This window comes from Fukomys damarensis, unplaced genomic scaffold (genome assembly GCF_012274545.1).
Source record: "Fukomys damarensis isolate Sample0158 unplaced genomic scaffold, DMR_v1.0_HiC HiC_scaffold_38, whole genome shotgun sequence".
NCBI lineage: Eukaryota > Metazoa > Chordata > Mammalia > Rodentia > Bathyergidae > Fukomys > Fukomys damarensis.
Window position 1 is genome coordinate 42459742 of NW_022900950.1, and position 26604 is coordinate 42486345.

Sequence of the window (26604 nt, forward strand, 5' to 3'; positions counted from 1 at the left end):
AAAAAAAAAAAAAAAAAAAAAAAAAAAAAAAAAAAAAAAAATTCCTTAAAAAAATAGCTGTGATCAAAATAAATTCACAAAATAATCAAGATTCCAAAAATTCAGCACAAGAACAGAATATTAAAAGCTGTTAGAGAAAAGAAACAAATCACCTATAAAGGAAAGCCCAACAGAATCACAGCAGACTTCTCAACCTAAACACTTAAGGCAAGGAAAGCCTGGAATGAAGTATTTAGAGCCCTAAAAGAAAACAATCTCCAACTGAGATTAATGTGTGCCACAAAACTATCTTTCAAAATCAATGGAGAAATAAAATGCTTCCATTACAAAGAACAACTGAAGAAATTCGCAACCAACAAGCCAGTGCTGCAGAGTGTCCGGAGAAAAAATTTAGAAAGACATAATGAAAATCACAATTCCAAGAACACCAATAGCAGGAAGCCACCAAAACAGGCAAGCAATTAAACAAGAGAGGAAAGACAGGCAAATAACAGCAGGAAAACAATATGACAAGGATAAGCCAATGCCTATCAGCTATAACTATTAATGTAAATGGTCTCAATTCACCAACCAAAAGAAATAGACTGGCATAATGAATCAAGAAACAAGATCCAACAATATGCTGGATACAAGACACATATTTAACTCAAAAAGAAATTCATACACTGAAAGTCAAAGGATTGAAAATAATGGTCCATGTGACAAGAACTCGGAAAAAAGTAAGGGTAGCTATTTAATTTGCAGGTAGTGTGAATTTCAAGCCAAAACTGATCCAAAGAGACAAAGAAGGTTGCTACATACTTGTTAAAGGAATTCTTCAAGAAGAGGAGAGAACCATTACAAATACATATGCACTGAATATTGGTACACCCAATTATATAAAACAAATATGAATGGACACAAGAAATCTAATAAGCACTAACACAATTATAATGGGGGACCTTAATACCCCACTATCATATATAAACAAATAGAACAATTAAACCAAAAAAAAAATCAACAAAGACATAGCAAAACTGAACCAAATTTGTAGTAAGTGGACTTAGTAGATGTCTACGGAGTGTTCTAACCCAAAACTTCAGAATGCACATTCTTCTCAGCTGCACAAGGGACATTCTCCAAAATAGACCACATAATAGACCATAGAATATGCTTAGGTAAATGCAAAGGAATTGAAATCTCCCACACATATAATCTGCCCATAGTGAAATGAAACTGGAAATCAATGGCAAAAGAAACAATAAAAACTCCATAAACATGAGGAAATTAAGTAACACCCTCCTGAATAACCAATGGGTTACACATGAAATTAAATGAGAAATTAAACAGTATTTACCATTAAATGATAATACTGGTACAACATATCACAACATATGGATGCAATCAATGCTGACCTAAGAGGGAAATTTGTAGAAGTGAATCAGGAAAACAGAACAAACTCAAATAAATAATTTAATGTTAAACCTTAAGCTTTTAGAAAAAGAAAAACAAGTCATGTCCAAAGCTCATACCAAGAGGAAATTATAATGATAAGAGCAGAAGTTAACACAATTGAGACTAAGAAAACAATACAATCAATGAAGAGTTGGTTCTTTGAAAAATTAAATAAAGTTGATGAAACCTTAGCCAACCTTATCAAAAAAGCAAAAAAAAAAAAGGCTCAATTTTGCGTAATTAGGAATGAAGTATCACAACAAATTCTGTGGAAATCCAGATCATCAATAGCTGCTTTGGGAATTTATACTCTAATAAGATGGAAAACACAGATTCTCAGATACATATGAATTGCCAAAGCTGCAATAAAAACATATTAAAATTCTAAATAACCTAATATCAGCCATTGAAATTGAAAATGTAATTAAAAACTTGCCAACAAAGGAAAGTTCAGGTCTTACTGGTTTCTGTAAGAAATTTAGAGATGATCTAATGCCAGTTCTATTCAAACACTTTAATGAAATAGAAGGAGAAGTAATACTCCCTAAATCATTTCTGGAAGCAAATATTACCCTGATACCAAAACCAGTGAAAGACCCAACTAAAAAAAAAAACAGTGAAGAACTACAGGCCAATCTCCCTACTGAATGTAGAAGCAAAACTCCTTCATAAGATAATAGTAAACAGGATGCAGCAAATCACCAAGAGAATTATACACCATAATAAAATAGGATTCATCCCGGGGATGAATAATCAATAAATTTAATACACCATATCAACAGAGTTAAAGACACAAATCAAATGATCATATAAATAGATGAAGATATAGTACATGACAAAATCCAACACCCTTTCATGACAAAAAAACCCACAGAAAATTGGAATATTTGGTCTTTATCTCAATTTGATAAAAGCCATCTAAGACAAACCAACAGCCAACATCATACTGAATAGATAGAAACTGAAAGTTTTCACACTACAATCAGTGACAAGACAAGGCTCCTCACTGACACCACTGTTATTCAATATAGTTCTGGAAACATTAGCCAGAGCAATTAGACAAGAAAAAATAAAATAAAATGAATAAGGATAGGAAAGGAAGAAGTTAAATTAATTATCATTATTTGCATTGTAAATGGGGAGGGAAGGAGGGGGTGAGGGGAGGGCAGGGACAAGAGGAAAAAAATGAGAACCAAGTCCTGTCATGTAAATGTACAGGATCCCAGTAATGAATGTAACTGTATTGTGTACCTGGAATGTGCCAATAAACTCAATAAAAAGAAAAAAAATATCATTATTTGCAGATGATATGATACTTTATAAGGAAGACCCCAAAAACTCTTCCAAAAGACTTATAGATGTAGAAACAAAATTCAGTATCATAACTGGATATAAAATCAACACACAAAAATTAATAGTCTTCCTGTACATTAATAACAAACTCACTGAAAGAGAAATTAAGGGAACATCTTTCACAATAGCATGAAAAAAAAAAAAAAAAAGAAATACCTAGGATTCAATCTAATGAATGAAGTAAAAGACCTCTACATTGAAAATACAGTAGTCTGAAAAAGGAGATCAAAGAGGAAATCAGAAAATGGAAAGGCATCCCTTGTTCTTGGGTAGAAAGAACCAATATAGGGATAATGGCCATACTTCCAAAATTGTTATACAGATTGAATGAAATCATGATCAAAATTCCCACAGCATAACTCACAGAATTAGAAAAAACAATCCAAAAATTCATTTGGAACCAGAAGAGACCTAGAATAGCAAAGGCAATTCTGGGCAATAAAAGCAAGGCAGGGGACAGCACACCCCCTGACTTGAAATTATAGTACAGAGCTACTGTAATAAAAACATGGTACTGGCAGAAAAACAGACCTGAAGATCAATGGGATAGATTAAAAGATGCAAAAACTACTCCAAACACACTCAACCACCTTATTTTTGACAAAGGAAGCAAACATGTTCACTGGCAGAACTGGTTTTCTCCATACCAAAGACTAAAACTAGACCCATGTCTCTCACCATGCACTAAATTAAAATCAAAGTGGATCAAAGAAATAAATATTAAAACAGAAACACTATATCTACTGGAAGAGAGAATAGGTAGAACTCTTGAAGACATAGGTATAGGCAAAGACTTTATGAACAAAATCTGTATAGTACAGGGAATACTACAAAAAAAATCAACTGAATCAAGTGGAACTTGTCTTATTAAAAATGCTTTGCCCAGCAAAAGAAACCATCCCACAGTGAAGAGACAACCCACAGAGGGGACAAAATTATAGCCAGTTGTTCCTCCAACAAAGGCCTGATATTGAGAACATACTAAGAATTGAAAAAAATCACACCCTCTAAATTTAAAGACCCAGTCCTAAAATGGGCATCTGAAATGAAACGAGACCACTCAAATGAAGAATTGCAAGTTGCAAATTAATATGCACATGTGTTCAATGTCACCAGTCATTCGAGAGATGAAAATTTAAACAACTCTGAGATACCATCTTACTCCAAAATGGCTAATATCAAAAAAATCGACCAACAACACATGCTTATCGGAATGTAGAGAAAATGGAACCTTTCTCTACTGCTGGTGGGAGTGCAGATTGGTGCAACCACTGTGGAAATCCATGTGAAGATTCTTCAAAGCACTAGGATTAGAGGTCCTACTTGACCCCTCTATTCCTCTTCTGGGTATCTTCCTGAAATAATTAAAAGCATCATACCACAGCGATATATGTGTTCCCGTGTTTATAGCACACTCTTTGTAATAGCATCTGAACCTCTTCCTTTATAGGTCAAATTATCTCTAGTTCCTTTAGCTCTACTTCACAGAGCTTACTTTCAATAAGAGTAATACTTTCACTTCTGTTTCTTTTCTGAGTGTTCTTCTCTCAGGAAGTTCTCAAACCACATGTTCCATTGGTATAAAAAATTAAGACACAGTAAGAAGATACCATTATAATTCAGTTATTCCTTCTTCGTACTACAGAGCTTCTCTGTGTGTCTTTTTCTACTTGTCCAATTCACCAGTGTGACTCGTTCCTTTGTAATGCAAAGCTTGCCCTCAGAAGTGTTAACTTCTCAGAGTAAAATCTGTCTATAAAATGCCCTAAATGGATTCTACTTTGCTGAGTTGTTTAAATTCTCATCCCTCTATTAAATTCTTTTGAGTGTGGGACTTTTTTCTCTCCATTACCTCTGCTAACTAGAAAAGTCTCTGTTCTGCTTCTACTGGTGAACTGCTAACAGCTCTATTCCATTAGATGAAAGCTGGTAATTGCAGGTTTCAGTTAGTAAGAGAGCACTGTGAGAATTAACACCACCAATTCTTAACCAGCTTGTGCTACTTTAAATCCTTCTGAAAAGATTTTCTGCCTTCTCATTAAAGAAAATAAAAGCAATGTCATAACCATAAAGATGGACATCAGAGAGACAAACAGATTCTGTGTAATTTGTTGAGATTTCAGGACCTAGTTTTATGTAAGCCTTGAGCCTATTAGCCCTCATCAAGTAATGTTTAAAGTGATTTGGACTATTCCCGAAAACCTATGCAACCAGTTCTCCATTGAAAGTCTCAGCTGGAAGTCTATAAGGACAAAAAAAGGAAAAATAAAATTTATATGAGCTCAAGAAAATCTTTAATGAAGCAGCTTCAGGTCTCTTAGCCATTTATTAAAACAGATTAACAGGCAGATGAACTGACAAAAATATAGAGAATATATAAAGAATCACATTTAGTCAGATTGCACTCTACATGTCTAGGCTGTGTTGAATTATAATAACCTCTTATGACTATAAGTAAACTAGTCAGCACCTTTCCTGGGGATATTATAGAACTTTTTAGGTGAGTCATAGCAGAGATCTCTTGTAATAAATTAACACCAGTCAGAGTCAGAAGGCAAAAGAAATGGAAACCCTTTTATACCCATGAAAACAAGGATTTTTTTTTTAAATGGTCCTAAACTGTTGATTTACTTTAATCTTTGGAATAACTCCTGCCACATTGGGAGCTCCTTAGGACCCTCTATATTAGAGTTACTGTAATAAACTGTTCCTTTGATAGCTGCATCTGCTGTATATGTAAGTGTTCCCTCCAAAGGGATGCCTATTAAAGACATATTATTGTAATTTATATGTTTTTCTTTGGCAACTACTTTTGCCATTCAGAGGCTACTCAGGCTCAGTATGGGAGTAGAAAAAGACTAGATAATGTTTCTTTGGAGTAAGGGGTTTAAAGTAGTCCTAGGTTTTAAGTATACATGTCAAGAAGTAAGAAGAGTCAAGTTTCATACCGAGCTTTCCCCTTTTGAAAGGGAGAAAAGACAGCCCTGTCTATCCCCATTTGTTCTGTCTCTTGATCTAAGGCATGCCGTAGACCTGACCTGTCCAGTGCCAACAGCAATGACCTGAAGGCGCCCAAGGAAGTGAGATTAGAACCTGACTACCCTATCTTACCAATGCCTGGGACTCCTTCATGATCCTGTGACTGCTTGGAACATACTAACCATAGGCTTTTCCTTTCTTCGCCCTCAGTGAGCATATCTCTGCATGTAGAACTCAGTGGCTGGCCTAGTGATAAACTCTGAAGAGAAATCATGACCGCAGAGAGGCAGTCTCCTGGAGACAAGAGCTTCTGACTGTCTGCTCCTTTAATGCCCATTCTGACTAAAGCTGCCATTCACCTATGCAGACCTCTGAAGACTGCCTTCTGTTTTACTAATGAAATAATCTATGCTGCACTGGCCTCACCGTAAAAACTAGTCAGTCTTCCCTACCCAGGCAGAGGAATGTGGTTTGTCTTCATCATGTTTGTAGTGAGTTAATACAGTAATTTACCCAAGAGCTATCACTCTCATCTCTCTCAAAAGGCCAACAGCAAGAGCATCAAGAGATAAAACTGCTGTCTCACTAGAAGAGGATCAAACCAGAAAGGAACCTGAGACAGAGCTCAGGCTTGACATTCCCTTCCACAACTGTGGAAGGGGAATTGTGCCAGCCTGCCCCAGTGACACCTATCCTTGCAGATTTTAGAGCAGCAGGCACCCTCATCACTTTTAAATGGCTGAGCAAGACCTCTTTTATATATGGCATGTTGTTCCCCACATCTACCCTACCACCAGGGAAATGACAGAAAGGACATCAGGCTATAAGTCTACCCAGTAAGAAAAAAAAAAAAAACACAAGCATTTATCTCATAAATGGAAACACAGTTAAGCAAGAATATATTGCAAAAGAAAAAACAAAAACTTTCATTGGGGACTTACCTACTATTCATCTCGGGGGAACTACCAATGATATAATTTCTGTACCAAACAACCAAGCTTGTGGTGCCACAAAAAATGAAAAATGAAGTCACAAACCAAAGGAAGAAGTTATGATAGCTTCATTATAAATAATAAGAGAAGATTTCTGAGCAGAAATTCAAATGGAAGTCCCTGTCCTGATCTGATACGCATAAGCAGAGACCAGGCAGGCACTTGAGTTCAAAGGAGTTCAAAAATAAAACTGGTTATCTTGCATTTGTAAAGTTTTCTTGAGTCCAAGTATACAGAGGAGATATTAAGGCTCTTAGCTAACTTAGTACATCCTAAATAAAAGTCTTCTTCTTGGAGGGGAGAGTCCTTATGTCTCTATTTCTACGCCAACCTTTTATTCTTTTTCTGTGTTTATCTTTGCATCTCTACAGTTGGTTTAGCTGCTTGAATTAGCTCTTAATCTGGGTGGACTATTTTATTTTATCTGACTTTACTGTTAGGCCTCTCTGACTTCCTCCTCATAATAACTGTACTTACAGTGGTATATGCATATCCACGTTTACTACAGCACAATTCACAATAGCTAAAATATGGAAATAGCCTAGATGCCCGATAATAGATGAATGGACCAAGAACTGTGTAATACACAATTGAATATTATTCATCCAAAAAGAAGACAAAAATCATGTCATTTGCAGGAAAATGAATGGAACTGGAGACCATCATGATAAGCAAGATAAACGAGACTCAGAAAGTTAAATACTGCATGTTTTCTTTTATATTAACAAACTAAAAAATAAGCAAATAAAGGAGAGATGACATTGTCGCCAGACAGCGTCTGAGAAGGTTCATGAACCTAGCCCGCCCTACCCAAAGAATAAGTTCACAGGTTCACTGAGTTCTGTGGTAGGAAAAGAATTTTCCAGTTTGTGTCAATTGAGAGGCTCAGGAAAGTTTATTAAGCAGAAATTTCAGTAGACACCCAAAGAATGAGAGTGCAGGGTCTTGAGAGAGAAAGAGAGAGCAAGAGCTAGGAACAGGTAGAAGAAGGAGCACTACAGTTTGGAACTTTTGAGTAGTTATGTGTTTTGGGTGGCAGAAATCTGTGGACTTTGTCAGTCTATAATCTGGGCCTTGGTTTGGTAGAAGAGGGAGAAGGATAGTCATCCATTCAAAGAGGAAAGCCCATTTTACAGTTGAAAAAGTGGTGTATTCACAGATGAAAGATGACATTGCAAGTTGAAAGGGAATAGTTGAATCCATTTGCAGGTGAAAGGGAATTTCCCAGGTTTGTGTGTGTGTGTGTGAGTGTGTGTGTGTGTGTGTGTGTGTGTGTGTGTGTGTGTGTGTGTTCTGGGAGAAAAGAAAAAAAATTTAACTGGGCTTGCATTGTGATGCTGCAGTTTTCATTTTTTAAATTAAGATTTTTGTTGTCTCCTTTTTACCTATTTTTATTTCTTCTGTCCTAGCTCAACACAAAATTAGAAAGTAGACTTTCCGAGATGAGGAAGAGGATGGGGGAGGGTAAATAGGGATAAAAATAATCAAAACATGTTATGTGCATGTACCAACATAACACAAATCTTGTTATTCTGCATTACTAATGTGAACTAATAAAAAATGTCAATGAACATTATTCTGCACCAGAGAAAAATATCAGGTAATGGTATGGATACCAGACAAAGCCTTCATGCCAACAAAATACACTTGCATGTCAGATGGTCACTTTTATGAAGTTAAGAATTTTACTTGCTGGGCTGGGGATTTAGCTCAGTGGTTTCACCTCCTGCCTTGCAAGCACAATGGCCAGAGTTCTATCCCCAGTACCACCCCCCAAAAAAGTTTTTTACTTTCCAAGAAAAAGATATTTGGAAATTTGCTAATGCCATTTAACTCTAAAGTCAATTTAATTAATTACTAAAATATAAAATCCGATGAATAGCAGGAAAACAAAATATAGATTCAGTAAGTAATTACACTGCACCTTTATGGTATGTTCTGCTTTATTTTTAAAAATTAAAGGCATTCCTGCAATGAAAAATACTTTTGATGCAAGATGGTTATTACAGCTAACAATTTTTTTAAATATTGGGTTTTTACTGTTTTTCTCAAAAACAAGTTTTTTTAAGAAAATTTATTGCTCTTTTTATTGTTTGTATGTGAGATAAGAATCTTAACTCTCTTGTTATTTAAACAGCAACTGATAACATTGTTCCTGTGCTTGAATAAGCTGCAGATATTGATACACCTCAATATGGGCTGCATTTAAAACATGAAATTGTCATGAACTTGTAAAATGTATGATTTTGGAAAGTAAAATGTGTTTTTTCTTAGCTGCTTTGTTTAAGGGGTAATTTTGCCTTGTTTTTACTAGTTTATTTGATTTACCAACATGAATTCTGAGGTTAGAATAGAAGTCACTTTTTTCCTACCATTATTTTACCCTGAGTAATTTCTTGTTATGTGTAAACCACTATAAATCATTGCACAAGAAATAGCAAGAGAAATCCAAAATATATAACTTTCACAAAGTATATTGCTTCCTATCTTCTCAAGATCACCAATTAATTTTTAATAATGGGTATTTTTAAATGAAAATAATATTGTAGACATCTAGGGAATCAAAATAGTATGTTTTTTTAAAAGAAAATAACATTTTCTATTTTCTAATCTCTTTTCAATATACACATACTTTTTAAGAGTAGTGGCACAATATCATTTATAATATTCTGAATAGTGCCTTTTAACTCAACAAGTGAGCATTTTTCATGACAAGGAAAAGTTTTCAGATTTATGATTTTGACAACTATAAGATATTCTACCTTATAAGTGTGCCATCACAGTTCACTTTTCACTGTTGGTCACTTGGATTACTTATAAACCTGACACTATAAATATCCCATAGAGTCAGTCATTCTTAATTCTAAGGAATTTTTGGACCAATATTGACCCTCATCCCAGAGTCTACTCCTGCCTCTCCTATACCTACACCTTCAAACTTGCTGGTAATTGAGCAAAAGCCACCATCACTTTCTCACAAGTGTTCCTGGACATGTGCTACTTGAAGGACTTGCTGAAACAGTGATCTCAACTAAGTAGCCAAGTGCATGCTTTATTGAGATTTGAAGCTATTATGATGGATGAGCCTTCACTACACATTCACAGCCACCACTATCTCGAAGAAGTAGTTATTTCTGGCAAAAAATAAAAAATAAAAAGCAGCAACAGAAAGACATTTCAACCAGTGGAAAATACCCAGAGGTCTTTGCCCGCAGATAAAATTCTAACAGCTCTGCCTTCATTTTTAATCTGTGAAATAAACAAAACCATATATTCTGTATAACTGTGAGATGTACACATGCCGAAAAAATGTTTTAATGATTCTTATTTTTAATATGCATGTTTGAGTTAAAAGATGTTGAGTACAGAAGTTTAGATCTGTGCTGTCCAATCTGATTGCCACCAGACATTTAAGTCTGTCGAGCCCTCAAAAGTGAGGCTGGTAGAATGGAGAAGTGTGGACATGTAAACACATACCAGATTTCAAAGACTGTACAGTATTTTATCAAATATTTTATATTGACCTCACCTTTTTTTGTTTATGTTTTTACATGTGATTATGAAAAAAATCTAAAATTGCATGAGTGGTTCATATTACTGCTGAATAGCACTGGTATAGAAATTTAGATGTTAGTCTTGATACATATACTATCTTATTTCTATTTGAATTTTAAAACATCAATTCAATATAGGGCAAGGGATATAGGTCACTCGCTTAGCATGTGTGAAGCCCTGGATTCGATCCCCATCAGTGCAAAAATAAAGAGAAGGAGAGAGGAAGAGGGAAGAGAAGAGAGATAGAGGGTGGTATCTATGTTGGATAGCTGCAATTATATGCCCAAACTAAGTGAAGAATTAAGCCTACTTGGATTTTTCTCAACATTACTTCCCACTATATAAAACATTTTGAATGTCATTTTCTTCAAGGTACATAAGCTTTCTTTCTACTCATCCCCTTCCCTATCTAATTCACATACCCACTGATAGCCTTTCTTCTGTACCTTAAACAGTATCATTCCCAAATATACACTTGCTACTTAGTCATATAAAGTTGACAATGTTATTACCTTTTCCAGAGCATTGCATTTCATACTTTCACTTTAAATATAGTATTTAAAGCACTGTTTGTCTTTATTGAAGAAATTAAAAGCATCAATAAGAACTGGTGAAGTCATTCATTGTCTCAGTTAAAAAGATCCACCATATATTTATTTTACTATCAACAAATACCTTTAAATGTCCTGTGTACAGACTGAAAGAACATTGTGCACCCTTTAAGGTGACAGCTAGGAGTTAGACTGATTGCTTTTCATTCTTCAGTTTTGAAGAAAGAAACAGCTAGGTGGAGTCTCTGGATGATCAAGGCTGTTCTGTTTAGGCTTCAGTTCCTTTATGCAGGGATTCTCGGTAGTTAGAAAGACAACCTGGGCCAGAATTATAAGAAAATGCAATGCGATGCTGACTTCATGTCCTGAAATGATCAAATTCTGCTTTAGTAAAACAATTAAAGGAAGTCAAAGAATTAGTCATGCAGCTCTATTCCAATTTACTTATTCATAGGAAGTGAATTTTAGTAATCCTCTGTGAACTAGTACACTCAGTAATATTTGATGGATAAAGTAGAACATTGGCAAAAATCTAAAGTTTAGTCAAAACTCCATGCCATCAAGTATTAATTGCTACTAACACTTAATCTTTTTTGTAAAAAACAACAGTGGCTTCTCACAGGATGAAATATGAATCTTAATTACCAGCGACACAGCGGATTGACTTAGTCACTGACCGTTACACTGCCAGAACATTAACGCTGCATTTCAGGATCAATTACTCAGTGACAGTAATAGCAGCCACTCTTGGGAAACACGGTCTCAGAGGACTTGCACTGAAGGGTACCTTTCCTGCTGTCTAGGTTGAGCCGGAGATGGCAAGTGATAGCTACTGTACACAGCTGGGAATCAAGTAATTCGCTTGATGGCTCCCATTTTATATATTTTCTTTGGCGATTCGCGTCATCACTTTTATGGCTGGAGGAGTTCACTTCTAACTCCATGATAGACGGTGTGATATGCATGAGTAGACTTCGCAGGATGTAAATGTTTTGCTGACTCATGTATCTGATTCTTGTCTGCTCAATGTGGAACGAGCCCTGGTGAGACAGCCTGGCTAGGACTAAGGAGTGTGATCTGAGCTACACCCATCTCCTCTTGTGTGTAAGAGACTGGTTGTATCTGTTCCACTATCTTCAGAGATATTTTTGACAATTAATTAATGATCATTTTTGTTAGATGACCTTAGGACTGCCCTCAGCTTTGTTTGAAATGCAATGAAATATGTTAGAGGAAGAAAATATATAGACCATAAACAGGGTTCTAATTTTGGTGGGGCCAATGATTTACATTAAAGATTTATGTGAGAAATTTATTTGAGATCTAATTTGCCTGTCCCTGTCTTTCTGTCCATTCACCCAATCAAAACATTTTATCCAGGAGTGGTAGCACACAGCTGTAATCCTAGCACTCAGCACTCAGAGGCTGAGGCAGGAGGATCACTTTGAGTTCAAGACCACCAGGTCTACATTGTGAGTTCCAGGTCAACCTGAACTATATAGTAAGACTTTGTCTCAGAAACGTTTTATTTCAGTAAAAGCACATTGCCATGAATCCCCTCAAGGAACTCCCCCTCACCTCAGACACAATTATCCTAGCATTCTTGACACTTTCTGAAGCAATCCTGTAAGTCCACTTTCATGAGTCCTCTTTATGTGGTGTGATTAAAAAAAAATGGTGAATGCTGCTACTGAGTGCCATCCCACGAAAAAGTGGACTTGTAAAAACATGGTATGTCTTCATTCTCTTTTATTCACTGGATCTGATATTGTATGTCTCTGGCTCTTCCCCAAAGTCAAAATGGTCGTGAAAGGTAAATGTTTTGAATCAGTTTGAGGTTTTGGGGCAGCCATGGCTGAATAACTAAAGACACTTATAAATATGAGTGAAAATATTAAATAGTTTTGATTGTAAATGTAATACATTGTCTGGAATGTAGCTTGTGCTCAAAAAGCAAATATTAGTTTAATCCCTAATCCATCTGCTCTGTACCTGGAGGGGTAAGGTATAAAATTCAAAGCAAGAAACTTCAATTACTTATTCTTGAATCATCTTAAATATGACATGTCATTACTAAATATATTTGATTCCAGATCTTTACTGCTTGTCTAATCTCTCTATATAATAACAGAATTTTTCATAGTAGCCCCAAACTAGCAACAGACTAAATTGTCCAGAAGAAGTAAATACATAGGGACATACAGTAGACTAGTAGTTTCCAGGGAATATGGGGAGAATGGATAGTGGGTGACTGCTAGTGGATATGGGATTCCTTTGGGGGTAATAAAAATGTTCTAACATTGACAGCAGTGATGGTTGCATAATTCTTTTATTATGCTAAAACCCACTGAATTCACTTTAGGTGAATTATATGATATGGGACTATAGCTTAATAAAATTCATAAAGTAAATAGAATTTAAGCATAGTATGATTAAAATATTGTTTATCTTAAGGATTGCTGGTGCATATCCTTTGCTGCAAGTGAAGCTAGCTAGTAACAATAATTTAATTGACCCAAAATTAAGTGAGGGAAAGTAGTGTTGTAAAAATGCTATCATTTCCCTTTCCTCGTTGATTACTCAAAATTTTCAGTTAAATGGGATGAGAAAACAGCTTGTACAAACTCAGGTTCATTGAGTTAACAACAAATAGTATTGACAGATTTAATTTTATTGTTTTAGGTCCTAAACCTAGTGCAGTCCTACGTGACCCTGCGAGTTCCTCTGTATGTTTCCTATGTGTTCCATTCCCCAGTTGGAGTAGGAGGCTGGCAGCATTTTGATTTGAAGTCAGAGCTCCGTCTGACTTTTGTGTATGACACTGCCATCTTGTGGAATGACGGGATTGGCAGCCCACCGGAAGCTGAACTCCAAGGTGAATGGAAAAGATTTTTCTTACCTATTTGAATTACTGAAGAGAATTTTTTTTGATGATAGCAAAAATTAATAGAAGCAACGTGCAATATATTTTCTTATTCTATTTATTAATCAAATAATTTCACTTTAGTTGTGGAAAATTCTTGTTAAATGAAATTATATCAGTGCCTTAAAATTTGTATAGTACAGGATTGTCAAATATAACTTTATATATTTCATGAATACTTTTCTCTAACAGTTCACCTTAGACAATTAATCGTGTAGGTGATACACAACTATCTACAATCTACATGGGTTCTAGAAAATGGATAGGGGAAATTCCAACTGAAAATAAGGGATTGATACAAAGGGGAAAATTACACATTTTTCTTTCTTAAAATGAAAGATGCATGGTAAAATTTACTGTAAACTATGTCCTGTATAGTAGTTTTGACTCTCCAACTAAGTAGCTATGTGATCTCAAGCATGTTACTTAACATTTCTGGTACTTACTTTTTTTTTGCATTATAGACAAACTTCCAGTATCTCTTTCCAATTTAAAATTCTGTTATTCTGTGATATTTTAGTCAAATATCTTAATAACTTGTCATGAATGCTACTAACTGCGGTGTCCAAAGGCTCTACAAAATTTTGTTTGAAACTCTGCATCAAAATCCTAATTCAGAGTCCATGAGCTGAAAGCTAATTAATCCAATTGTACAACGAGTGATTTTTCTTTTTATCCTTATACAATATTACTATTGTTCCCATGAATATCTACAGCATTGTGCCATCTGTACATATATTAACTAGAAAAAAATTATATTGATAGCACATCTCAAATATGAAACTAAGGTTTAAATTACCTTAGACCGTGTGACAAGTAGTATGATCATCCTATACAATCATTCCAAATCACGTCAAGTATTTTAACTGTACATCTCACCTTAGAAGACATATTTTTGAGCTGGGGATTTAGCTCAGCTGTTCAGTGGCCTGCCTTGCAAGCACAAGGACCTGAGTTCAATCCCCAGTAACAACAAAAAAAAAAAGAAGACATATTTTTAAATAAATCTTAATAAGGATCCTTTCTGTGTTCCTCAACATTTGCAATGAGGATCTGTTATTTTCTTCTTTTATCCAGGGCTAAATGTTGTCTAACTCCTAACATTTCTTGGAAAAGTTTTACTTTTCTTTAAGCCTGTAAAATTTGCAGTCATTCTGGAAAATGCAGGCCCAGTTCCAGTTACATGTCCAGGCCTCTACACTTTTGACCACTTCATCATGTCTCTCAATTTATACCTCCATATTTGTAGACTAAAGCTTAAAAAAACGGCCTATTGTAATTAATCTGTGTATTTCACAGCAAACTAATTCATATTACCTCCCTTATAGACATCTTTTCTCCTTAGAAAAAGAAACTTCTGCCACTTTTATTATTCAAATTTCTTTTAATAATATCATTTGCCTAGCATGCTTAAAGATGAAATGGATCTGAATTAATTTGGGGGAAGCATTTGTATATTAGCAATCTGTAGTCACCTGTATTTGCACCCTTTGTAGGTTCTCTCTATCCAACAAGCATGCGCATCGGTGAAGAGGGGCGCCTGGCCGTGAACTTTAAGACAGAGGCTCAGTTCCATGGCTTATTTGTGCTGTCACACCCTGGTAAGCCCCTTTGTCCACTAACAGGAACTACCAACACAAGCCTTTAGTGTTTCCATTCTCATACATGTTTCAACATGCTTCCTAGTTAGCTTTGAAGTCATTCCTGTCAAATGAATTTTATATGTGCAATTATCTTGTTGAGGGCTTGATAATTATTTACCTATGTCTCATCATCCACAAAATTATTATTATGTGGACTTTTAGAGAAAATGTGGAATCACCAAGGACGTGTAAAAAGAAACCCTGGAGTTCATACAGAGAGAATGTAGTAATAACAGTTCCTCTGTTTTGCTTCTATTGTACCAAAAAATGAATATCAAATGATTAATTTAGCAAGCACTTCTCTGGTCACAGCTCTTTTCTAGGTTCTGTAAGAATAGACTCAAAATAGACTCAGAAGTGGCACTTGACTTTCATACTGACGTTTCAGTCTTGGAAACTAGCTGTGTTTAATAAGGACTGGCTAGGCAGTTTTACTCACTGTGACACACTGTTTAGAATATTTTTAAATAGTAATCCATAAATTTCCATGCTTGCTTGTTTTATACAAGGCGTTTCATTGCGATTTTTGTATTTGACTTTCTGTCTTACTAAACTGGTTTGCACTTTTACTGGAGTGCCAACTGTCAGATTAAAAAGGGAAAATAGTTCATTTGCCATATCCATATCCTTCATTTTTTCTGAGCATGAGCTCTAAGGAAGATGAGAATAAAGCTGAATAGTTAAAAAGAGAAAAAGAGTCCATTGTATTTTCATGAGACTGAGCTACAAGAATTACAGGCCCAAAAGGAATCGTTTTACTTTATAGTAATTGACAATTCTGGGAAATGAGGATTTCCTGGTCTTTACAGTCCCTTCTGCATGTTCACCTTTCTAATAAACTAAATCTTTGTTAAACTTCAATTGCAGGAAATCTAATTAAAATTAAATTCCATTTATAAATTGGGTTGGCTCAGCTGTGGGGATACTAATAGACTATTTTAAGTTCAATTCATAGCTTTGATGCACAATAAATGTATTCACTTCTACTGCTGTTGCCCTACTCTGACTCCCTGGAAAGTGGCCCTGAGCAAGTTAAGCATTTCTGTCCAATTACCTTTTGAAAGAATTACAGAACAGAAAAGGCACTGAGTTACTGTGTGATCTTGGGAGAGTCACATATTGACTCTCAGCCCAGTTTCTCCATCTGCCAAAGGAGAATAATTATACCAACCTTGTCAACTCTGAGGTATATAAGAGTAAAAGCAAACGACATATGATGAGGCACTTTGAAAATTCTAAATGGTTATGTGTTCTTCCAGTTTAACCACTATACTGTCATGATTGTTGCCACTTTTCTAGCCTCCTTTACCAGCTCCATGATTATGTCGGCTGATCATCCCGGCCTGACTTTTTCCCTCCGCCTCATAAGAAGTGAACCAACCTATAACCAACCTATCCAGCAATGGAGCTTTGTCTCTGACTTTGCAGTAAGTGATAAGACTTACTCAGTTTTCCTTTTCTGCTGCCCTCCCATTGTGCCTCGGATTTTAAAGTGAAAATTATAAATGTCTTCTCTCTTCCTCCGAGATACGTGACTACTCAGGAACTTATACTGTAAAGCTGGTGCCATGCACCACACCTTCCAGTCAGGAGTACCGCCTCCCAGTCACCTGCAACCCTAGAGAGCCAGTCACCTTTGACCTTGACATTCGATTCCAACAGGTGTGTCTCATAGAATTATTATCCATTACTTATGGAATCCCACTTTGTTAAAGTCACGGTTTACTTCGATCAGTGAGTTTTCTTCCACACATGAAGGACTTCAGTTCTCATACGCTGAGCATAAAAGGAAGTCAGAGAGACAGTAAGGGAAAGAGGAAAGAACTGTCTTTTATCTGTGGATAGTTCAAGGTACAAAACCTATAGTTTAAGTTCATGCAAGGCTTATTTTTCTCTTATCTGATTCCCTCTTGTTGCTTCCTTCAGTTTGCTGCTTTACAGATGCAAGATTTTTCCCCAGAGTTCTCTTGCACTTCTTTATCTTGTTCTTAATCTTCAAGAGCGATGAGAATCCTATAGTTCAAACCACCTTTAATTATGTACTAAAAGAAGCATCGCTTCTTTTCCTGAGAACCCACCCTGTTAACTTCCATGGACCACAATATTTACAAGCCCTTAGTATGCCACGAAAACTAGCAGAAATGAACTGGAGCGATGCTCTTCAGTCCCATTCAAAAAATTACTTAACTCCATGAAGTTTTGCCTTCTCAAGGACACAACTGATCTTAGCGTGTCCTAGTTGGCTTGGCTGGACACTTGCTGTGCGGTGTTTTTAGTAATCTCTGTGTTAATATGCAGTGAATGTGTGCTTCTCTGCGAGCAGTTCAGTGTGTGCTTGTGTACCCTCAGAATCATCAATCACACATAAAAGGGCTTTACCGTCGGTTTTAGGTCAGTGATCCAGTGGCAGCTGAGTTTAGCTTGAACACCCAGATGTACCTACTCTCCAAGAAGAGTCTCTGGCTGTCGGATGGATCCATGGGATTTGGACAAGAGAGTGATGTTGCTTTTGCAGAAGGTATCACTTCACAGATGAGTGGGTTGCTCATTTTGTTTCTTGTATCTGTGGTGCTTTACTTTTGTTGTGTTTGTGTATGAGGGAGAAATTTATAGCCTTTTCTATGGTTCTATCACTTTAAAATCCAATGAGGAGTCATTGAAATTGGGTGTATGTTCTTTGATGTGTTTTTGTTTTGTTCTTTTATTTTGTTATTCTGAGAAAGTTAACCTCTGTCTCTTTTTCCCAAGTGACTTTTGGAACCCATCTGAGAATTTTTTCTTGAATTTTTTGGCTTGCTTTTCAATTTTCATGAACTAAAATACCACAGCTACATGAGATTGCAAATGCCTCTTAGACAAAGAGCATGCCTGTTTTTCACTTGGTGTATACTAGCACTTAGATATTTTATCTAGCAGACCCAAAGTGTTTGGTAATAGCAGTGAAATACCTGCTCCAATTCCAGGGGGCTTTATTAAAATCTTCTTTCAAAAAGTAACTAGAACAATTAGGATTTATTTGTTGGTTTTTTTTTTTGAGACAGAGTCTCACTATGTACTCCAGGCTGGTCTTGAACTTGCTGCAATTTCCTACTACCTCAGCCTCCCAAGTGCTGGAATTGCAGACATGTGCCATCACACCTGGCTGCTAATTAAGCTTTTTATTCATATTTTCTTTCTAGGTGTTACTTTATAGTGTGTTAGTTTACATCTCACCAACTAATTAATTAAAGTATACTGGGCTTTAACCACAAGGGATATTATGATTGTCAAATTATAGGCTAGACTTTGGAATTATTTTTCCCACAGTGTGTGAGCATATGAGACTCCATAACTCCTCAGCCCACAGCCTATCTTCAAAGTGATTTCATCTATGGCCTGATGGGTGGACCAGTTCCTACAGTTCTCACAAAAAGGCCTTCCACGTTTGATGACAGATTAGAGAGCAAAGCAAAGAATCTTTGTCATCATTGTCAAAACTGTTTACAACTGTTTACAGCGGAAACACTCTGTCATGTAACAGAAACAACATTTCCGCATCTGTTTCAGGCGATACAATTTATGGTCGTGTCATGGTAGACCCGGTCCAGAATCTAGGTGACTCCTTCTACTGCAGCATTGAGAAGGTTTTCCTTTGCACTGGAGCTGATGGCTACGTTCCCAAATACAACCCAACAAATGCGGAGTACGGATGCCTAGCTGATTCTCCTTCACTCTTGTATAGATTTAAAATTGTGGTACGTGCTTTGACCTAAACAGTAAACTGCATATGTTTTTCACAATTAACCTTTTTTTCTTATGTTTTAAAACTAGTCATCATTTTAAATTAAAGCATTGCATAGTGAAATTTTGTGATAATTTGTATTTGTACAATACTAACAGCAAAACATTCTGCTCTTGCAAAAGCTGGCATTATCTATATCAATCATCATTTTGCTTGATGCTTAAAGGATAAAGCTCAGCCAGAGACACAGGCCACCAGTTTTGGAAATGTCCTGTTCAATGCTAAACTAGCAGTGGATGACCCTGAGGCCATTCTCCTAGTGAATCAGCCTGGATCTGACGGATTTAAAGTTGACTCAACACCACTCTTTCAGGTAGGCCCCAAACAAGTTCTCTTATAATATCTATGGGACAACATGCAAGTTTCTGTCTCAAATGGAGTCACAGTAATATTGCATATGGAAATGGAAACATTTATTAAAATAATGCATTCCATAAATTTTATCTATCATTTTTTGTTATTTTAAGATCATGCAAAACGAAGGCTATTATTCAGCCCAGAGCAAAAATACAATAGATGAGTAATTTGTTTTTCTTATCCAAAACTTCTTTCCTGGAAACTTTCCATGACCATCTTTCAGTGTGATTTGTATACACTGATGTGTACAAAAAAGCAGTTGTGCACAGCAAGCAAAATCTCCACTCCTTAAGACTGCATAAACCCAGGTAGGAAATCCTGCAGCAGAGATAGGCAGTGAAGAGGCGCACAGGGTGTTCTACTGAGCAGAAAAATTCAACACATTTAAACATGCACTTAGGTTGTAGGTCCTTTGGGGACCAAGTGCACCCCTTTAGGGACGATTACTGAAAATTATACAGACAGGATTTTACACAGGTAAGAGAACTGTGTAGTTCATTTTCAGTCCATAGAAGGAATCTTAAGAAAGCAGACCTGTTATTCTACATCGTCTCAAACAAGAAGTCTAAATGTGATTTTTTTTTCATTTTTACTATTAATTTTTAAATATCTGACCTCTCTAAGTCCTGAAGTCTTCAGAGTCACCCAAACATTCAGTTTTTTCTCAGGCCCTGGAAAATCTTGAAAACTCAGTCCCTCCTCTGTGATCTTACATGTAAATAAGCAGAAACGCATAAGGAAAAAGAATCCTGAGGTTCAGAAGGCTTGAGCTATAGTCTTGCCTCCACCACTAACTGGTTGAGCAAGCCTGAGCAAGGCACTGAATTGTTGTTTATTCTTATTTACTCATTTTTAAATGAATAAGCTAGACTATGTCATATCAAAAGGTTTTTAAGGCACTCACATTCTGTGACAGCAAATACCAAATGTTCACCAGAATATATTTTCTTAAGAATTGCACAATGTATATTGCAGGGTACTTTACATGAAGACATGCAAGTACTACACACTGAAAAATACTGAGTAAATTAATTCTCCAGATTAAATGGTCATTTTTCAGTATGTCTGACATTAGTTTCTCTTGCAAATAGTCCTGAATTTGGTTAGTATGGAACCTAATTTCCTAACAAATAGGACTATGTTTTCTAGGTTGCTCTGGGCCGGGAATGGTACATACACACCATTTATACGGTAAGATCGAAAGACAACACCAATCGAGGCATTGGCAAAAGAAGTGTGGAGTACCAGCACCACACTCTCCTGCGGCACGGGAAGCCCCAGGAGTCTACCAAGAACAGGAAGAAGAGGGAGATCAGGAGCACGCCCCCACTGGCATGGGAAATCGGTGCTGAAAACAACAGAGGAACAAACATCCAGCACATTGCCCTGGAACGCACCACCAAGAGGCAGATTCCTCAAGGGAGAGTTCCTTCTGATGGTGTCCTGCCACGGGAGCTCAACAGTCCCAGCTCCGAGCTTAGCCTGGTCACTGTCGTGGGAGGCGTTGCAGTGGGATTGCTCACCATCTGCCTCACGGTAGTCACAACAATGATGTGCAAGAGCAAGAAGAACACCGGGGGGAAGGGCGCCCCAAAGGGCTCAGGCAACAGCAAGCCCATGATGTCCCCACCGAGCCACCATGGGGACAGCTCAGAGGTATGATGACCACAAGTCAGAGTCAGCCTTTTTCTCAAGTGACTCAGAAAAGACCAAAACAGGACCAGAAATGCTTCTGATAGCAGAAAATTGGGGACTTCTGTGATGAAGCTCCTCAGAGAACCTAACTGTGCTAATACACTTTGATTTGAATTCTGCCTGTCTCTATACATCAAAGGACAAATTCAGACCACAGATTTCCTCTTCCCCATGGGGAGTCAATGATGTACCCACATCTACACAGACAGAGCCATGGACAGATGGAAATGTACTTATTTTATGCATGTTCTCTACACGTTTGAGATGAACCTGCTTAAAGGTGCTAACAGACTCTCTGGAACTTGAGAGGAGTCTACTGTTATGGTGTTAGTGTGAACCTTGAAGGTGCAATTATCACATTGTTTATTCATTGTATAATCAGTGATTACTAGAAAGGTTTTAAGTGGTAGTCTGGAAGAAAGACAAACACACAGTTTACTATGACAAGTTTTCTAGGTGAAGACAGCATAGAATTAGGACCAGGGCTAACTGAACCCACAAATCACCTTTTCTACTATTTGGGACAGAGTGGAAAGGATAATAGAAATGACTCACTTGTTTGAATTTGAATTGCTTTTCATCCTCCTCAAATCCTCTTTGTTTCATTTGCTATTTAATTTTAAATTAAACCAAAGAATATGTTAATTCTAGGAAGGATTTTTATAAATAGAGCTCTTGCATGGCAATATATCTTATTGGTGCTTAACAATGAGAGGGTGTGTGACATTTTTATGACAAAGAAACACCATCGAGTCAGATTCACTGCACGACAATGTTCTGTAAGAATTGAGCCTAGATATTTGCAGTATTGAACCATAAATGATACTGAGAAACATAGTTACAGATGGTGAAGGGAGAAAGTGGTATTTATTAATATAATATGTATAACCAGAGTGACTTTTATACATAACTTGTAGAATAAAAGAACATTTTGACAGGTGACATATGAGGTGATTCCTCAGAGTGGCACAGCCAGACAAAAACATCCAGAATTTAAAATCAGCTGTAGGATATTTTACTAGATTTCTAATCACATCTGATCAAAACAATGGAAATCTCTGCAGTGCCATTCCAGGAGTAGTCTTCCAGGTGGCCAGCCTGTTGATCACATTCTTTTTTCATCTAAGAAGAAAGCATCATTCTCTGGCATCCTCAGATCAGGGAGTTGGGGCTGTGAGGTCCCTCTTATGCCCTGAATATAATTTGTTAGCACAGTTAATTATTCCTCCTAAAACACCAAGGAAATTCAATGAGCTTCACTAGCAACCCTCCCATCACCTTTCTGCAGATACTTTTTTTTTTAATCAAATGGCAGAATGTAGTCAGGAAGTGAAAACTTCAATAGTTTCATGACCAGTCTGCCAAAAGCCACTAAATATATTTCAAACAAAAATAAGGCTGAGAGAAACGAAGTGATGCCTAAAGTACGCCAAGTGCTGACCTTAAAATACTGCCTGGAATTCCTTCCGAGTCCTAGCCAGTCTCTTACCAGGTGGACATCCTGGTGGAAGGGAGGTTTTGGGACAGAAAATGCCTCCTCAGTAACACAGGCACATTACACTTGGCACCTGAAAGCACCAGCCAGCTCTTGATTGAGAAAAGGAAGCGATACTGGTATTAGAAGAGAAGTGAAACTTGGCAAATACTTGCCTCCTTTCTTTTAGGCAGCTCTGCACTTCGCATTAAAAGTCTTAGAATGAATAAAGTAGACTGTAGTATCTTCTGTGGGACAGTCTACAAGTGTCACCCGCATCTCAAGGATTCCCCACAAGAAGTTATAGAAACAGAAAGTACTGTACAGTCTAGGAGTTCATTTATCAAAGTTAGTAATGATACTTTCTTAATTATCCCCCTTTCTTTTTGCTTTATCTACTGGCAGATGCTTAGAGGTATTCTTGGCTACCTCATAATTAGCATGGGAATTAACATGAATTAAGCAGCTTCAAACTGTGCGTGGGGGTTTTACTATTTAACACTAGGCTCAATTTATGAAAACTTAGAGCTAGAATTCTCAATCAACGTTCTGACACTTTAGTAGTGGGATTCTTAGCCTATCTTCACGTCGCTATATGACAGATTTGTTTTGAGCCTTTCAACCAACTTAGCTTTACACCAAATTTTACCCTACAATTTGTTGTTCTAAAGAGGTTATCATCTATAAATTGGAGAGCTTTTTAATTATAGAACATATCTATCCTTTTCTAACAAAAAGAAATTTCTCCTTCTCTGTCTATCTCTTTGCTTCGATTTCTCTCTTCTTTCTTCCCTTAATCTCCTTGGAAAAAAGAGAGAATCTGTGGGAAATAGGAGGATATAGCTTCTGTAAGTAAAAATTACTTGGATTTTTGCCTCATTTAAAAAAATATCTGTTTACTAAAGACATGATATACTATATATTAAAATTCCTTTCTCTAGTTAATTTTTTTTTGTTAAATAAAACAGACCCTTATTGTCAAGATTTTGTTTTCAAAGAGCAGTTCTGGTATTCTCAGAATAAATACATAAAGTAACTTTCCCTAGAGAACAGGATGTAGGCAGTAATAGCTCCTTAGTTACTCAGTACCTTCTGACCCCAATCAGGATCTTGTTGATATTAAATAGTAAAACCACAAAATGAAAATAAATGTTACCATTCATATTTATATCACCAAAGCATATGAACCAGGAGGTATTAAAATGCAGAAGTGAAGTATAATGATGGTCTCGTTTATTCCTGTTCATTCCCCTAGTTGATATTGACTGAAGCCTCACCTCAGATTAGTCATTCTGAGAAATTAAGTAGAAACCCAGCTACTTCCCCCATCCTCCAGGAGGTTAGAATCACCTGAGCCTCTGTCTTAGACTAACATGTCAGTACTTGCATCAGGGTGTCCTCTGTATCTGTGAAGGACAATTTAAAAACCTCTCCAGCCGGGTGTGGTGGCGCATGCCTGTAATCCCAGCACTCAGGAGGCTGAGGCAGGAGGATCACTGTGAGTTTGAGACCAGCCTGGGCTACATAGTGAGTTCCAGGTCAGTCTCAAGTACATAGTGAGATCCTGTCTCAAAAAACCAAAAATAAATAAATAAAACTCTCCTCTACAAAAATCCCGTCTGTTATAACCACTCTGATCACGGATCAAATATAGAATATTTCCAACCATTAATTTGATGGAATTGACAATGAACCCATATAGAGGAAACTAGGTAACCCCTGCATTTTCTTGTCCTCTTAGTGGATGACAGGCCCACTTTATTCCAAGAGTGGAATGCAGCTCGTGAGCTCTTCTTCCTTCATCACCACCAGCATCTCCCTGAGCTCTTCCCCTCACCTTCAGTATTTGGACAGTAGAGTTAAGATCAGTCAGAATGCTGCTGCCAAGACACTGCATAGCATCTGGGGCCAGCGTGACCAGCAGCAAGCTCCATACGAAAGGACTTAGTTCTATAAGCAGCAAGGAGCATTAACAAGTAATGACTTGTTACTTGTTATAACAAGTAATGACTTGACTCCCTCCAATTCTTTTCCAGGGCTCCAACTCTAAGGACATTAAAGATGAAAGCAGACATAGGCATAAAAACTACAGAAAGCCTTCCGCCAAACACACCAGTGCTAGAAGTTAAGATATTTCCAACTTGTGAAAGTAGCAATATTAGAATTTGTGTGATGACGTTTATATTTTGAAAGTGGGAAATTTTATTTTGAAAACGCCAATTTAATTTTCACCTGGAAGCCAGTTCCATCCTTTAATAGGAAAAAGAACTATTATTAAAGATGCAAATATTTTACAAATTATGAACTTTCAAAATTGAATTATTTTGAAAGCAAACATGTTACTATTTTTTGAAACATTTTAACTTTCTAGCCCTAAGAGCAATAATAAAAGTATGAAAACAACTATCTTTACCAACTGTATGGCAAGTGAATATTACTCAAATGTTCAATTAGTCTGACATACCAAGGCTGAGAAATGTGCAATTTGGAAAGAAGCTATAAATACTAGTATTTACACACACATGCACGCACATGTGCATGCACACATAAAAACAAACATATCCCTGAAGGCATAGCACTAACTGAAATAAATTATATGGTGATTTTCAAGTCGACAAGTCATTTGTGGAATCTACTATCTTGAGTTTCTTTGGCCTTAGTCCAAAGTTTAATATGTTTTCTTAAGATATTTTCCTAGAATTGATCCTAGTATTGCAAAGTAATGAAAGATATTCTCAGGAAATATTGCCTGTAGGTTAACGATCCCCACTGTCTATTTTTTTCCTTTTTCTGTTTCACAAAAGCCTTCAGGGATTTGAGTAGCTGTTTTATTCTGGTAATAAACTATAAAATAGAACATAATATTTTCCTTCACTTTCCACCGGAAAGATTATGTAGAATTATTGTTTTAATTTTTTGAGACAGGGTCTTGCTATGTATGTAGTTCAGGTTGGCCTTAAACTTACCATGTAACCCAGCCTGGCCTCTAAGTTGGTGATCCTCCTGCCTCTGCCTCCCAACTGCTGGGAATATAGGCATATACCACCCTGCCCAACCAGAAATTTTTTGAATAAGAAAAGAAAGCCAGCTGTCTCTCCTAAACAAAAATTGATAAATAAAATATACTAAACCAAGTTTCTTTTGACTAACTTTATTAGGAGAAAGTCAGAATATTAAATTTGCAAACCTCAATCCATTTTTCTTTCTTTCCTATCTTTCAAATGCATTTAATTTCTTTCTCCTGATGTTTATTTCTGTGCATTCTTCTAATATTCTGATAAGAACAAACAAAAAACTAGCCTAACAATAACATCTACTTTGCTTTTTCCTCCTCTCCCTCTTCCCCCCCCCCCCCCCCTCTCTCTCTCTCTCTTCGGACTATATGTTTCTCATTCTTTTAGTAATATTTCCCATTACCACTTTCACTACATAGTTAGCATTCCCATTCCTCTGAAAGCAGGGATGTCCACATGACATCTATGTATAAATCCCTTCTGTATAAAATGTTAGAGCTCTGGGGTGAAAGAAAACAATTCCTGCCCAAAAAAAAAAACAAAAAACATCAGATTGAACTGTAGTCTGTACCTTGATTTTTCTCTCAGCAGAAGTTCAACCTTGCCATTTAAGATTTTAAAATCCCTTTAAGAATTTCATTGAATAAGAATAAAAGGCCACATGAAGCTCTTCAGGATGACTGAATACTTTGCTATGAAACCAGCAGCCAAAAAAAAATTATCATTTGTTGACATTTTAAAATTATAAATATTAAATGCGCAATGTTCCTCTACTCTCAGCCAGATGTGCTCTCACTGATTACATGATCACTTAAACACTGAAGGTAAATTTCTATGGATTTTTGTTTTTTCC

At 36.6% G+C, this 26604-nt stretch overlaps 1 protein-coding gene across 1 annotated transcript in view; it reads left to right on the plus strand.

The window, feature by feature from the left end:
• The window catches only part of Frem2 (FRAS1 related extracellular matrix 2), a 183779-nt gene extending 160356 nt beyond the window's left edge, over positions 1 to 23423 (plus strand). Inside the window, exons 17-24 of the mRNA XM_010639174.2 lie at positions 13547 to 13739; positions 15284 to 15388; positions 16730 to 16857; positions 16958 to 17092; positions 17822 to 17948; positions 18977 to 19164; positions 19378 to 19524; positions 20718 to 23423. Of these exons, the coding sequence (XP_010637476.1) occupies positions 13547 to 13739; positions 15284 to 15388; positions 16730 to 16857; positions 16958 to 17092; positions 17822 to 17948; positions 18977 to 19164; positions 19378 to 19524; positions 20718 to 21230 (1536 nt within the window). The 3' untranslated portion in view covers positions 21231 to 23423. The remainder of the gene's footprint in view (positions 1 to 13546; positions 13740 to 15283; positions 15389 to 16729; positions 16858 to 16957; positions 17093 to 17821; positions 17949 to 18976; positions 19165 to 19377; positions 19525 to 20717) is intronic.
• Positions 23424 to 26604: the final 3181 nt, after the last annotated feature.